The sequence below is a fragment of the Cervus elaphus genome, chromosome 15 (genome assembly GCF_910594005.1).
Source record: "Cervus elaphus chromosome 15, mCerEla1.1, whole genome shotgun sequence".
Classification (NCBI taxonomy): domain Eukaryota; kingdom Metazoa; phylum Chordata; class Mammalia; order Artiodactyla; family Cervidae; genus Cervus; species Cervus elaphus.
In genome coordinates, this window is record NC_057829.1 from 54,769,918 (window position 1) to 54,784,429 (window position 14,512).

A 14,512-nucleotide genomic window follows, 5' to 3' on the forward strand; every position below is an offset into this window, starting at 1 on the left:
TCCAGAAACCTAAGAAGGAACTAAGGAAGCTTCCATTTAGGAGATGATGTCAGATCAGGTTGGAAGATACCCTGAAACCCTGTCCACAAAAGTACTCAGTCAGAGCAAGATGGGTTGATGAGAATCCTGAGATTTCAGAAAGATTCGAAAGCCTCTGTGACTCAATAATAGCAAGAAAATTAATATTGAATACCTTTTATAAATAGTAGCTAGTATGAATAGTAAAATATCTTTAACTCTGCACGTTATCAGGATACAGGCATTCTACTATACGAGACCTCACCTACATTTCCCACATTTGGTACTCGAAACCAGTAAGATGTGTGTGTGTGTGCTAAGTCCGTTCACTTGTGTCCGATCCTTTGTGACCCTGTGGACTGTAGCCTGCCAGGCTCCTCTGTCCACGGGATTCTCCAGGCAAGAATACTGGAGTGGGTAGCTATTTCCTTCTCCAGGGGATCTTCCTGACCCAGGGATGGAACTCACATCCCTTCTGTCTCCTGCATTGGCAGGTGGGTTCTTTATCATTAACGCCACCTGGGAAGCCACATTTTCCACATTTGGTCCTTACCACTGGTAAGACAGAGGCCAGTTATTTGTAATCAACAAAGTGAGCCTCTGAGAACCTAAGCAACTCAACTGAGACTGCACTGTGAACAAGTAGTAGAATGAGGCTCTGAATCCAGGTCTGGTGACTCCAAAGCTCCTTCCACTCTAGAACACTACCCATTCATCCTGAGAATCCAAGGGGGTCCTGAGTCTGGTCTCCTGGCCCAGCAGAGTCCAAATCTAAGCTCAATTTTCCCGAGTCCTGGAGTCCTTGCTCCGTTTCTTGGAGAAGGATAAACAGAAATTTATTCCTCACAGTCCTGGAATCCAAGATTAAGACACTGGCAGATTCAGGGTCTGGTGAGCTCAATTCCTAGAAAGCTGTCTTTTTATTTTTTTAAGCTTTTTATTTTGTATTGGGGTATAGCCAATCAACAACGCTGTGATAGTTCCAGGTGACCAGTGAAGGGACTCAGCCATACATATACATGTATTGATTCTCCCCCAAACTCCCCTCCCCTCCAGGCTGCCACAGAACATTGAGTGGAGTTCCATGGGCCATACAGTAGTTCCTAGCTGGTTATCCATAGATAGCTGTCTTTTTGCTTTTAACCTCTAGAGAATTCTCTGGGCTCGTCCTCATGACCTAATCACCTCCCAAAGGCCCCACCTCTTAATACCATTATCTTGAGGGTTAGGATTTTGATATCTGAATTTTGGGCGGACACAAGAAATAAATCTAGAGTAGGACCTAACTCATAGAAAGCTGGGAGTGCTGCATGAGATAATCCATGTAAAATGTTTCGGTTCCTGGCACAGGGTAAGTGTCCCTTAATATCGGCTGTTACATCCACACACACATGAATGAGTTTTTTGCCAAAGGTGTACCAACTGTACACACCGATCTCTTCTTCAAGTTTTACAGAACACACTTCCTTTTCCCAAAATAGTAGGCTTAATGTAGCAGAAAAGAAAGGCAGCTAGCTGAAAATGGAGGTGAACTTGGCTTTGAATTCTGGTTCTGCCATTCACTGACTTCAGGTAGGTTGCTTCAATTCTTCAGGCCTTTCTTTCCCCATCGTAAAAATCGAGTGTGGGAGTGGTGACCACATACTCTTGTAAAGACACATAGAGAGCAATGGGACACACAGCTGTTTCAATACTGGCTAAGTTAGTTACTTGGTCAATCAAAGTGACCGCTGGAAGTACCCACTATTGTCATAAATCTTTTCACCTTCTTTCTAAACTATACAGAATCTGTTAGAGGCACAGATCATTATTTTGATGTAACTGCCTCTAAAAATAACACTCCCTTACCCCTTGGAATCATTGGCTGCTTTCAAATACATTCCCAAGGAGAAAACATAGTCATACATACACACATACAACTAGCCAACTCTAAGCATCTAAAAGATCTCATAAATTAAGTAATGAGGTACCAAGCTTGACAACTGCACTATCTAGAGGAAAGGTCTACTTAGAAATTCTGAGCACCCTATCTGATTCAGAATATTGTCATCTCAAGGTGAACACTGACCTGACCTACACAGGGAAGCTAAAGCATATAATTAAATGTAATTAAATGTAATGGAAGTCAAACCTTGATTGCTTTTCATGGTAATTGGTTTGTATTAAAACATATACACACACACTATTAAAAGTCAGGCTATCACACACATTAAATAAAAAACAAAAAACAAAAAACCAACCCCAAACCTGTTGATTAAAACCAGTACTCTTGTTTCCTGACTAATTATGTCTCCAAAAACCATGCTGGATTTTGTTTTATACCCTTGTTGAATGTCCCACATGTTAAAAATTAACAGCACTCTTTCCGTCAAAAGTTTTGGTTACTGTGCCAAACAAAATATGTTTTGTATTAACGTTGAAATTCACTTACTGGCCTTTTGGGAAAAAGTGGTGTTCAGGTCCCTAATGAATCCTGACACCTGATTTAACCACTTAAGACACTGAACACTTGGGCCCTTAAATTCATAAATCTTTAGTCCAAATGTGCATTGTACAATTCATAACTTCATTGACAAACTTAGAAATAAGACCACATCCCAGAGGTAGCAATTCTAGAGTGTTCCCCTGCTTTCCATCCTAGTCTTTTGTTCTTGATTTGCAAAGCTTCTCCACCATCTACAAGTTCTGACTATGTTTGAATAAAAATGCATATATCGTCACACAGTTCCAACCAGAAAATTCTACCTATTTATCTTTATATCTTGGTTTTTCCATTAGCCCAATTCAGAAGTTGCGGCAATTCTAGGTGCCAAAGCTAAATATCCTAATATTTAGAAAAGTGAAGACTTACACTTTGTCAATGGTGGCTAGCGAAAACTGGTAATAGATTTGTGTTTCTTCAGTTTATACCCCACAAATGTATTATGTGCATAATGAACTCTCACCCATTTTCTGTTCACATTCTATCTTGTTGATCTCAGAATCCGGAACTTCTACTGGGAGGCTGCAGGCACTGCTCCAGCCCTTATTCCTGCTTGTTGAAGAGGGCAGCTCACATCCTCGAGTCTTCTGATGACACTCAAATATTTGCCTTTCTACAGCCTAGTGTTTGGCAGCTCAAACAGTCATCTCCTTTGCATTTTTCTCCTCTCTTCACTAGTGTGGCTCATCTACAAGTATCCTTAGAATCTAAAATATCCAGGATTTCAAGGCAACAGCTGTATACTTTTTTGTGCCATTTATGTTCCTTCTTTAAAAAGTATATATTCATCAATTTCATCAAAAATAAAGAGCTATATACAAAATTGTTGCTGCTGCAGTGTTTATGATGTTTAGAGACTCAAGCTGCAGCCTAAAGCTATTAGAGACAGGTTAAATAAATTATGGTATATCTATATAATGGAATATTGGGAATGTAATACAACCACTACAAATGATGCTTTAATGCTGTAAGAAAATGCTTTCACTAAGATTTTCAAATAAAAAAGGGTAAGTTGGGAGTTTGGCGTTGATATATACAGTACTACATTTAAAACAGAAAATCAACAAAGACCTACTGTATAGCATTGCTGGTGTTGTTTAGTTGCTAAGTTGTATCTGATTCTTTTGTGACCCCGTGGACTATAGCCCTCCAGGTTCCTCTTTCCATGGAATTTTTTTTCAGGCAAGAATACTGGAGTGGGTTCCCATTTTCTTCTCCAGGGGATCTTCCTGACCCAGGGACCAAACCTGTGTCTCCCGTGTTGGCAGGAAGGTTCTTTATCATTGACTCACATGGAAGCCCACTGTATAGCATAGGGAACTGTATTTGATACTTTGTAATAACTAATAATGGAAAAGAAAATGAAAAGGAATAGATATATGTATATGTAAAACTGAATCGCTTTGCTGTATATCTGAAACTAATACAACATTGTAAATCAACTATGGTCCACCATAAAATAAAAATTTTTTAAAATCTTATCTTAGTGTGATCCAAAATTACCTTCAGCACATGGCAAATTTAAACAGCCATCTTCTCTGAGTGATGGTATTTGTGAGTACTTCTTCCTGCTTTGTTTCCTCCATTTCATATTATGCAATATTTTTATTGGAAAAAGGGTGTTGGAAGTAACTATGGGACTAGGAGTATCACAGATAATCAAATAAAACTTTTGGCTTTCTTATATTAGCCAACTCCCACCTTTTTTTAAACAAGAAAGTCAATCTGAGGTGTCTCTGTCAGCTCAGACTCTTGTCCTGTGTGTTAGTGGTGGACAGTGTTCTGCACGGTGTGATAACGACTGGCATTTGTCAAATAACTGCTATGTGCCAAGCAGGAATTCACGTTTTTATATATATATATAATCTTATTTAATCCTCACATCAACCTGATCACATAGTATGATCAGTTCCATCTTATCAATACTGAAACTGAAGCACAGAGGTTAAATAAGTAGCCCCAGGTCACCCAGATGCAATTTAAACTCAAGCCCTCCAGGGTCTGGATAACTCCACCATTTACAAACATTGGCTTGGCATTTTATTAGGACTATAACATTAGTTTCAAAATATTTGGGAAATGATCTGACTTCATAAGGTGCTACTTACGTATGCTTCAAAGAATCAGAACACGAAGGAGCATTCAAAAGGACTCTCCCTATAGAGACCTTAGCGAGACTCCATTGAAGGGCTTTCCGCTAGTCTGTCCCGCAGATGGAAATGGCTACTTCGATGAGGGGGTGATGATGTCACTTGTACCTTTTTCGTCAACATTAATCAAGTATTCATGCATCCAAGTTGCAAAGCATATGAAAGAAACTATCATCTATAATAAGACTTCCAACTTAATTGGGGAGATAAGACCAATAACATGCAGGGAACAATCAGCACAAGGCAAAAATCAAAACTTTTAAAATGATAATAAAATGCTAAGCCATATGGTAGACTGGATGACTAGTGTAGAAGTTATGTAGAAAGAACTGTCAGCTCTTTAGTATCTTAGCACTTTGAAAGCACAAGAAACAATCCTTGAAGATCATTTTGTGGACTCCAGCATTCCAAGAGATCTAACTTGGTTGAGGCTACATAGTTGCTCAGTAGCAGAGACAGGTAAAGTAACCAAGGAAGCTTAATGAAGCAGTTAAGTCTTGGAAAAGCTTTTCAAGGAAAAGCACAGTGAGTGAGGTGATGGTACTTTTGATGAAAAGAGTGGACAAGATTTCCTGGTTTAACAAAGTCAACCTGCCACTACTCTGATTTTTAGATTACAAGATTGTGAATAGTCCTTGTACTGAGGGATTAGATTTAATTTTTTTAAATAATCAAAAACTACTGAATTGCCCGTTTCATTGCATGCATTGTTTTCAGACATGCAGTATTTCAAAGTGTATTGCACTCTACCCAATATATTACCAAATAGAAACACATCTACCCACATATGCATTCCAGGTGCCTATCTGAGAGAAGTGATACCTGGCTGTCCTAAAACACTTCTGGTTCAGATAGAAGCAGGAATCTGAAGTTGCAGACTCTAAGTAGGAAATAGTTATTTGCCCAACTTTGATGATTTTATCAACAACACACTCAAATTTCGTTTAAAGCATGTAAATACCCTGTAATAATTGCTTATGTAAAATTTATCAGTCATCAGAAAATAGAGATATACTTAAGTCTAAGTAGATTTGTTTTAGATTACCTAAAAATCAACTGATTGGGCAATTTTTTTTTTTTTTTGTAAAAAGATACTTGAATATTAATACACAAGGTATAAGGATCCTAAATTAAACCTAACTTCAACTAAGAAATTTTGGTAGTGAACACAGCAGATGTGGCTTAGAAAATGTAAAATTTATTTCAGAAATGTTTGTTCAAATTTGAGAAAAAAAATAGGCTAATGAAACACCAATTTTGATGAATTCTTTTTAAAAGTTGATAAATAAGTATGATCACTAAACTTAAAATACCTATGGCTTTCATTAAAAAAAAAATACAAAAGCTACTTCAACACCTGACAAAATACACAGGCATAAAGTTATACTTTCTTATATTCTAAATAATGCTTCCAGTGGATTTTCAAGCAAAAGTTAAGGCTCAAGGTTATTTCTCTGCCTTCCTGCAGAAAAAATTGTTAAGAGAGTATATTTTCAATTCCTTGAAAATTATTTCAAGAGGTATGATACACTCAAACATAGACCAAATAAAAACTCAAAGCAGTTCTCTTTTGTTGTTTTTGTTCACATTCCTCGAAAATTATTTCAAGAGGTATGATACACTCAAACATAGACTAAATAAAAACTCAAAGCAGTTCTCTTTTGTTGTATTTTAGCTATTTACATTTAAAATTCTAATGTAGTTTGTTAAAGTAAATCAGAGAAATAACTGAAATGTGGCTTCAAAAGAAGTAAAACAAGTTAATCAATCATAAATAATCAATACTAATGCATAAATAAAGTCATTTTCTAACAAGGTCCCAAAACGAAAGAAAACAGAAATTCAGGTTTTAGATGCCTTCCTTACAACCCTACCTATCCGCTGTATGGGTTCAAAGTTCCCGACAAGAAGTTAACTTTGAACCTGAACATTTCAGACTTACAAACCACAAATATCAGAGTTACTGCGTCCCACAGTTGGGTTAAAAAGCTTCCCAAAGTCTAAGAGACTTTAACTGAATGCAGAAAAGCTAAGAGTCTAAGATAATAAACAGAAACGGCAAAAAGTGAAGCTGCCAAATATCAAAGTTTTACAGACGAATCTAAAGCATATCTAGCAATTTCCCTGTATGAAACAGAATAAATAACCTATACGCAAATATGCATGTTTGAATGCAATCACGTTACTAGCATGCATTCTACTTACTTTGCTTTTTGCCATTTATAAGCTTCATTAGGGAGACCCAGAAAGAGGTAACAAGCTGAATGAAGTTCGGCTCAGATAAGAAACAGCTGTAAAATTGACCTACAAATTTGCATCTCAGAACATCCAGCGGGGGAGAGACTCTTGACAAACTAAGATATATACAAGCTTTAGATTGTGAAATAACGCATTTCAGCTTTCTGCACTGTTTATTACTATTGGAAACCTCAACTCTACCTCCCCATTCTCCGAATTAAAAAAAAAAAAAATTCCACCTCCAATCTTCATTGGTCCACATAGTTCCGGCCCACATGGTATCAGTGGGTGTGCCCCTGCCAACAAGTCCTCTCATTGGTTGCGAGGAAACAGCCTCTAATAGGCTGTGATTTGGGGGGCTGTCAAACTCCACGCCTCCAGACCTAGCGCTCGCCAATAGACCCAGGGAGCTGGCGGCTCCTCTGCGATTCAAAGGGCAGGCTGACTGCCTGAGCGCCAACCCCAGAAAGATGAGCTTTCAGAAGAGAAAAGGACGAGGATAAGGGCGACGGCAGCTCAGGCTCTCCCCCCACCGCTGCCCGACTCCTACTCCCGGACCCCACCAAATGTTGACACACGTGCATTTTCCCACCGACATATTAGTAAGGCGGCCAGCTTGTTTGCCGTCCATAGAGCCGTTACCGAGGAGCAGCACAGGAGCCGAGTTCAATCGGCCCATTCTACAGATGGAAGAAGGAAAGGGATCTGTAGCGCCTGGCGCCCCTGGGGAAAGAATCAGTCCCGTGCGCCCCCTCAAAGCCGTCCCCCGACAGCCGGGGCTGGGATGCCCCGGGCGCGCTTAGGTGCCTGTCCTGCCGCTCCCGGGGGTCGCGTCCCGCTCCCCTCCCTGAGAGACTTACGCGGCCTGTTCTTCCTCCCGGAGTCCATCCTCCTCCGCAGCCGGCATTTCTTGGCGGGGGAGTCGTGCTGAGGGGGCGGCGGCTGTGGCTGGAGCTCTGGCTGGAGCGGCAGGCGCGGGGGTGCCGCGTCGCTGTCGCCCGGGGGGCCCCGGCTGCAGAGGCGCGACGGGTGGAACCCGTTGTGCAGCAGCCCGTTCACGGCTGCAGCGCCGACGCCGGCGGTAGTCCCCGGGGCGTGCGGGGCCGAGCGCTCAGGCTGCCCGCCGTGGTCGCCCATGCCAGAGGCTGGTGGGGCGGCGCGCGGGCCCCGGCTCAGGCGGCCTCGCTGGAGGTCATTCTCGAGCGTCTTTATTTCCCCGGATCCTCCTTGCGGCTTCCGATTCAGCAGCCGCAGAGCCGGCGCCGGGGGATGGCGAGTCGGGCGCTCCTCCCCTCCTCCCGCCGGCGTTCCCACCTCCTCCACGCCCTGCCCCCCGCGCGCCGGCCCCCCGGCGCCCGCCTGGAGCATGCCCGCTCCCGGCGCGGAATCGGGGATCCCCGCGCACCCCCAGCCGGGGCCCCCAGAGCCCGCCTTCCCCCGCTGCCCCAGTCGCGCGACTTCAAACGAGGCTTCCTCGCCTCCCAGACCTGTCCCCGCTACTGAGCATGCCCAGTCCTGCCCGCCACCGCCGAGCTTCAACATGGGGACTGAAGTTCTCCGGCTTCGCAAAGAAGAGATGGGCGGGTTGGGCTTTGTATGGCGGAGCAAGCCGAGAAGGGACTGGGCGAGGCCGGCGTGAGCAGAACGAGCAGCTTCGGGAGGAATGCGGGCGGGGGTAGTGGGGGAGACAATAAATATTTGTAGAGGTTTGGGTTTGCTAATCCTGTCCGCACTGAGCTAGATAGCTTTGCAAGGTCATTCACGTTGTCCCCTCCTCCCTGAAAGCTTTGTGAGCGTCTGTGTGTTACTCTGGGTTTAGTTAAGTGACCAAACTACTCACAGGCACGAGGGGAAGGAGGAGAACGATTATTTATAGACAGGTGGGCGGATTTGGAGAGGGAGGGGAGTGTAATTTCTTTGCTGGCACTCACAGACACCATGTGGCCTCGTGGAGTTGTCTTTTACAGGGAGGAACCTAGGAATACAGTGTAAGGACAGTGAAGGACAGAGATGTAGGCGGGATTAACCGGTGCTGGAAGAGACCAAGTAAACAGAAGCAGTCCCAAGCTATAAAAAGCACTTTCCTCACCCAGAAAGGACGCTGAAGAGACAATGTCACCCTATTTATAGAGTAAGGAGTTGCCTGTGTTTTCAGAAGGGCAGGCCGCATCGCAGGGGAGACGGCACCATAACCCTGGAGTCAGAGCGGGATTCAAACTCCAATTCCGGCACCCAACAAACCATGAGAAACTCATTGCTCAAGTTAACACACCTGGTGACAGGAAACAGGACTGGGCATGCTCAGTAGGCAGGACAAACTTGGGTGCTGAGGACCTTCCCAAAGTTGTGCAATCCTTGAGGCCTCAGCTCTTGACTCTAACTAGAAACTGTCTTGAGGAATCTATCTGCTACAGTCCTGATGCACAGTAAATGCCCCAAAGAGCTGGTTATCCTTATTACACTGTTATTATTAGCAGATCACCCTTCATTTCCAACAAGGGGAATAAACCTTACTCGCAGTCATGTTTATTGTGTAACTTACTGTGTGTGATGTTCTCCATCATCTGCATTTATTTAATCTACAGAGGAGTCAGAGGCCTCAGAGCACTCAGTAGCAGCCAGAGGCCTGCACCTGAATGGGAATTCCTTCCAGCAGAGTTTGATCTGGAATCAGCTTTAGAACCCATGACCACTCGAGTGCACAGGTCCCTTGACTACTTTTTTTCAGATAAGAAAACTGAGCCACAGAGGGATGGCTGAGGTTATTAAGAACAAAGCAAAGAATAAACCAGGTGGTTAAATGATAAAGAATCCACCTGCCAATGCAGGAAACACAGGAGACTCGGGTTCAATCCCTGGGTGAGGAAGGCCCCCTGGAGGAGGGCACGGCAACCCACTCCAGTATTCTTGCCTGGAGAATCCCATGGACAGAGGAGCCTGGCGGGCTACAGTCCACAGGGTTGCACAGAGTTGGACACGACTGAGCTTGCATGCACATTAAAGAATAAACCTTAATTCTCCTACCTTTGCTTCCCTGACCCTATCATATTATTTGAAAATATGAAGGAAAAACCTAGGTGACCTGGCCCCTACCTCACCTTGAGCTCCTGATTCTCCCTCTACAGAGCGGCCTTTCAGTTCCTCAAACACACGAACATCCCTTATCATCTGCTGTGTTCCCTTGCGTGTTCCCAGATGTCTTTGTTTACTAGATTCCAACTCAGTCTTCAGATCTCTGCTTCAACCTCTTAAAGTAGCCTTCCCTGACCCTTAGAACAAGATTAGAGCTCCCTCCCCCTACGCTTGACCTTCATGACTCTATCAGTTTGTAACACCACTGTGGGGGTATAATAGGACATCACTGAGTTGTTACAGTGATAAAACGAATATATATGTAAAGTGTCCAGCCCATCATAAGTGCTATAGAAAAAGTTCAATATTATTTGATTGTGCATCTCCCCCTACTACACTGTAATCTCCATTAAGGCAGATGACTCTCTTTCATAACTGTATCCCTAGGAAGCTCTTGGTAATTATTTGTGACTGAATAAATGACTTGGGTGATATTTCCCCAGGGTGTCTCTCACTTTCTATTGTAAATTTGCTAAAAACAAAACGCCTGGATTGTTACTCCTAAATATTCAAATATAAAGCTTTCAAATTCTGACATAATTTAAGCTCAGTAGTTTAGGAAGCACTTTACAGCAGAAATGCAGAGAGTAGATTTAGCAATGCAGTGTATCCAAGGACATATCCTCTCCAGCATGATTCCCGGGCATGGTGAGGAAGGCCTGAGCCAGGTGGCTCAGACCCAGGTAGGGCAGGAGCACTGGTACTGGGGACAGAACATCCTCTCTCATCTTTGCTCTGGGTGCCTTGAATCAGTTATACCTTGCATGTGATAGAGAGGAAGCCAGGTGGCATATCACAGGTTTATGGGGTGCACGGGAGTGGGGGGGGCTTGGGGAAACTGTGGTTCGGAGGTGTAATTTTGAGGTATGAACTGTCATGTGCTGCAGCAGGGGAGTGGAACAAATAATGTTTGTAAGAGAGGGAGGAAGAACCCACAAGGCACTCTCTCCCTCTGTTCATTCATTTATTTACCAGTCATTTATTATGAGTGCGCTATGTTGTAGGCAGTAAAATAAATGCTGGGAGTAAGTACAACGTCAAAACAAATGGCTTCATTGCCCTCCAAGGGCTTACAATTCATAGAGACAGACAGAGACAGAGAGATAAGTCAATGATTCTCCATCATCTGGGTACATACGAATAACCTAGGGAGTTTTTCCTTTTAAACTTCTTGTTGAAAATAACATACATACAGAAATATACACATATCCTAAGGGTAGAGCTCGCTTCCTAAGGCCCACTTGTCTTTACGGTGAATTTTGCAGTGAATGAAACAAACTGTGTCACCTATACCATGGAAAAGAACTCCAAAGGACTCCAGAGAGTGAGCAATGATGGAACAGAGAAGAGAAGAGGAAGATGGGGCTGAGATGGGTGTTAAAATACGCTTCAGGGAGGAAATGACCCTTAAACTGAAGTTTGACCAATGATGGAATTTCATCATGGAAGGCTGAACGAAATCCATTCAGAACTGAGGGAGTGGAGACCCTGCAGGTGGTTTGAAACCATCTGGCATGCTTGGGGACCTGCCAGGAGATCAACAAGGCTGAAAGACAACCTACCAAGGGAGGAGGTTAGTGATGGCCAAAAAGGTGAGATGGGGTCCAAATCTCAGATGGCTTTCTGCACCATAGGAAACAATTCAGACTTTTTCCCTGAAAGCCACGAGAAACCACTGCAGAGTTTTAGATTGTGGAAAAACTCCTAGATTTGCATTCTGGAAGGATCTCTGGCAGCAGTCTGGAGAATAAAATAGGGGAGGAGGTTCCTAGTTGGAGGGACCAGATAGAAGACTACTGGAAACAACCTGGAAAGAAGTGAGATGGGGCTGAGTGAAGGACATACCACTCAGAATGAGATCACCAGGTGGACTCAAAAACTATTTAAAGAATTTATAGGACTTAGTAACCAACTGCAGAACGAGGAAGAGGTAAGGCTAGGATAATTTTTATGTTTCCAGTCTGGGCCACTGGGAATGTGGTGGTTTCAGCATGCAAGATAAAATATGCAGAAAAGGAGCAAGACCTACTACTTATATTCTCTCTGGGATTTATATTTAAGAAGGGTGATCCTTTAAAAATGTAGATATGATCATGACATTCTTGTACTTACACTGATATGTAAGCCATATCAGTATTTGTCTGTTTCAGTCTAACTCGACACTTACCACTTTCCTTCTTTCCTCCCTCCATCCCTCTCTTCCCCTCCCCCCATAAAAAGAGGGAGGTCAGCACTAGTTTTTAACTACTATACATTGGACTTTTAATTTACTTTTAATTTTTTTGAAGACACAGATTAAAACCTGTCCACCATGCCATCATTACACATGATCACTGTAGAAATTCTAGTTCCTTGCTAAAATGGAAATAAAGTCCAATGTGCCCAAGCTTTCTACCACTTAATAACCACACCGATGACACAGTATGAGCTTGGGAAAGGATCCTCTTCAAGACATAGTTTAAAAAGAATTACTAGAATTTTAACTGTCAGAATAATATTGACCCAAGATGACTTCTTTCTTTCATTTTTGCCTCTTTTACTATTGGTGTCGGTGCATTTCTTAGAGATTCGCATGAGGCACCTCAGGAGGCTATTTTCAAGTACTGTGCTATTTTAGATGACAGTGCTTTTCATATTGCTTTCTTCAGGGCCCTAGGGAGTAGCGCTGCTTCAGGGAGCCAAAGGCCACCAAAAACCAACAAAAACTGCCCTGTGAATAACAGTGTTATGGAGAGATTCTGAGGACCCCTTCATCAGAGCCTCCCTCTTCTTCAGAATTGAGCAACTACTACACAGCAGGTACCATACTAAGTACCAAGGATACACTCTTAAGCAAAAACAAAGTTTCCATCCTTATCCAGATTACAGAATGGACAGGCCTTAAGCACGTAATCACCACAACAGCAAAAGTGTAACTATCATTCCAAGAAATGCAAAAAATGGAAAGGCTCTCAGTGCCATGAGGGCACATATCAGGGTGACCTGGACTCGTCTTAAACTTTAGTAGATGAAATGACATTTGCTGAATTCTGAATGTTGAACAGAAGTTAACTAAGGTGGGGGTGGAAGTGGAGGAGGTATTCTTAGGCTCTCTTATGTCATAAATATGGTAGGCACTTCATAAATACTTGCTGACTGAAAAGATGAATTGACCCTGTTCCTCTCAATAGGGCAAATCGAATGTCAGGAAGATTTTTCCCGAAATAAACCACTGGAGAGGGTTTAGGTCAATCCTGTTCTCTTTACTGTTTTTTCTATATGGCTTGATGGAGGATTTTAGTTTTTTGTCGTTGGGTTTTTTTTGTTTTTTCTTTTTTTTTTTGGTCAGGAGAAGTGGAAAAATGTAACATCAGCAGCTGCCACGACAGTAATAACTGTGTGTACAGGATTGAAACACACCCTACATGAACTAATTTCCTGTTAGTCACTAATATTTTTTGAGCACCTACCAATGATGATTTGGTGAAGGGAGATGGGAGTGTGACTGACTAGAAATTTGATAAGCTATAATCAGAGTGACCCCAAGTACTGGGCATAAGTTTAGGAATGTATCTGACTTTAGCAAATTGACAGTAGGCTTATTATCTAACATTTATTGAGTTCTTACATGCCATACACTGTCCTAAGCACACTGTAAGTGTCATCTTTCTTAATTAGCAAGGTAGTCATGTGAGTTGGATACTATTATTAGCTCATATTTTGTATGAGGAAACTAGAGCTTAGAGAGGCTAATGGGTCCAAGTTCACACAAGCAGAAAATCTAACAGACATTTGAGTCAGGTCTGGGTGGCCCTAGAACCTCACATTTTGTAACTCAACCACCATGCCTCCCTCCCAAAAGATGGTGTGCCTGCTGTCACCTGCAGATTTTACACCACGGTTGCAAACAACTGATATAGTATGCCACTGCCCACACAACATTGCCTTTTAAACTTCTCGAGTCCCTTTACTTCTCACTGAAATGTTTTTGCTGTCCAGTGTCTTAGACTTTTGTTTCCAAAAGAGCTTTTCCCCCCCTTTTAAAAAATGTGCCAGCTATTGCCATTTTCTATTTTGTATATCTATCCAACAAATATTTTAAAAAGATGTGCAAACCACTGTTCCAGTTACAGTGATGAGCAAGGCAGAAAAGTCCCTCCCATTCCGGAACACACATTCCTTTGGGGAGGGGGACAAGGAGAGTCAGAAAATAAACAATAAATACAGTCTGTGTTAAGTAACATAAAAATTAAACAAAATGGCATGAAAGAGAATTATTGGAAGAAAGGAACCAGTTTACATGCAGGTAGTTGAGGAAGCCACACTGATAGCGGTTTCTGAGGGTTGAGAGACTGAGGTGTGAAGCATTGTGAAGAGAGGTTTAGAAGCGCATTCCAGCACATGGAAGAGGAAAGAAAATGAGTATCTGTATCTATATCTATGTGTGTGTCTGTTTGACTCTTTGGGACCCCATGGACTGTAACCCGCCAGACTCCCTCCTCTGTCACAGGAA

General features: G+C 42.6%; 1 protein-coding gene across 6 annotated transcripts in view; it reads right to left on the reverse strand.

Annotated features, from left to right (window-relative positions):
* The window catches only part of PANK1 (pantothenate kinase 1), a 105,260-nt gene that overhangs the window by 47,908 nt on the left and 42,840 nt on the right, over positions 1 to 14,512 (reverse strand). The window contains exon 1 of one of the 6 annotated variants that reach the window (XM_043925009.1): positions 7,749 to 8,692. The exons of 3 other annotated variants lie outside the window; for them this stretch is intronic. In XM_043925009.1, the coding sequence (XP_043780944.1) occupies positions 7,749 to 8,430 (682 nt within the window). In that variant the 5' untranslated portion in view covers positions 8,431 to 8,692. Of the gene's footprint in view, positions 1 to 6,855; positions 7,632 to 7,748; positions 8,693 to 14,512 lie in introns of those variants that run through there. 2 more of the 6 variants (XM_043925010.1, XM_043925012.1) reach the window with 2 other exon arrangements.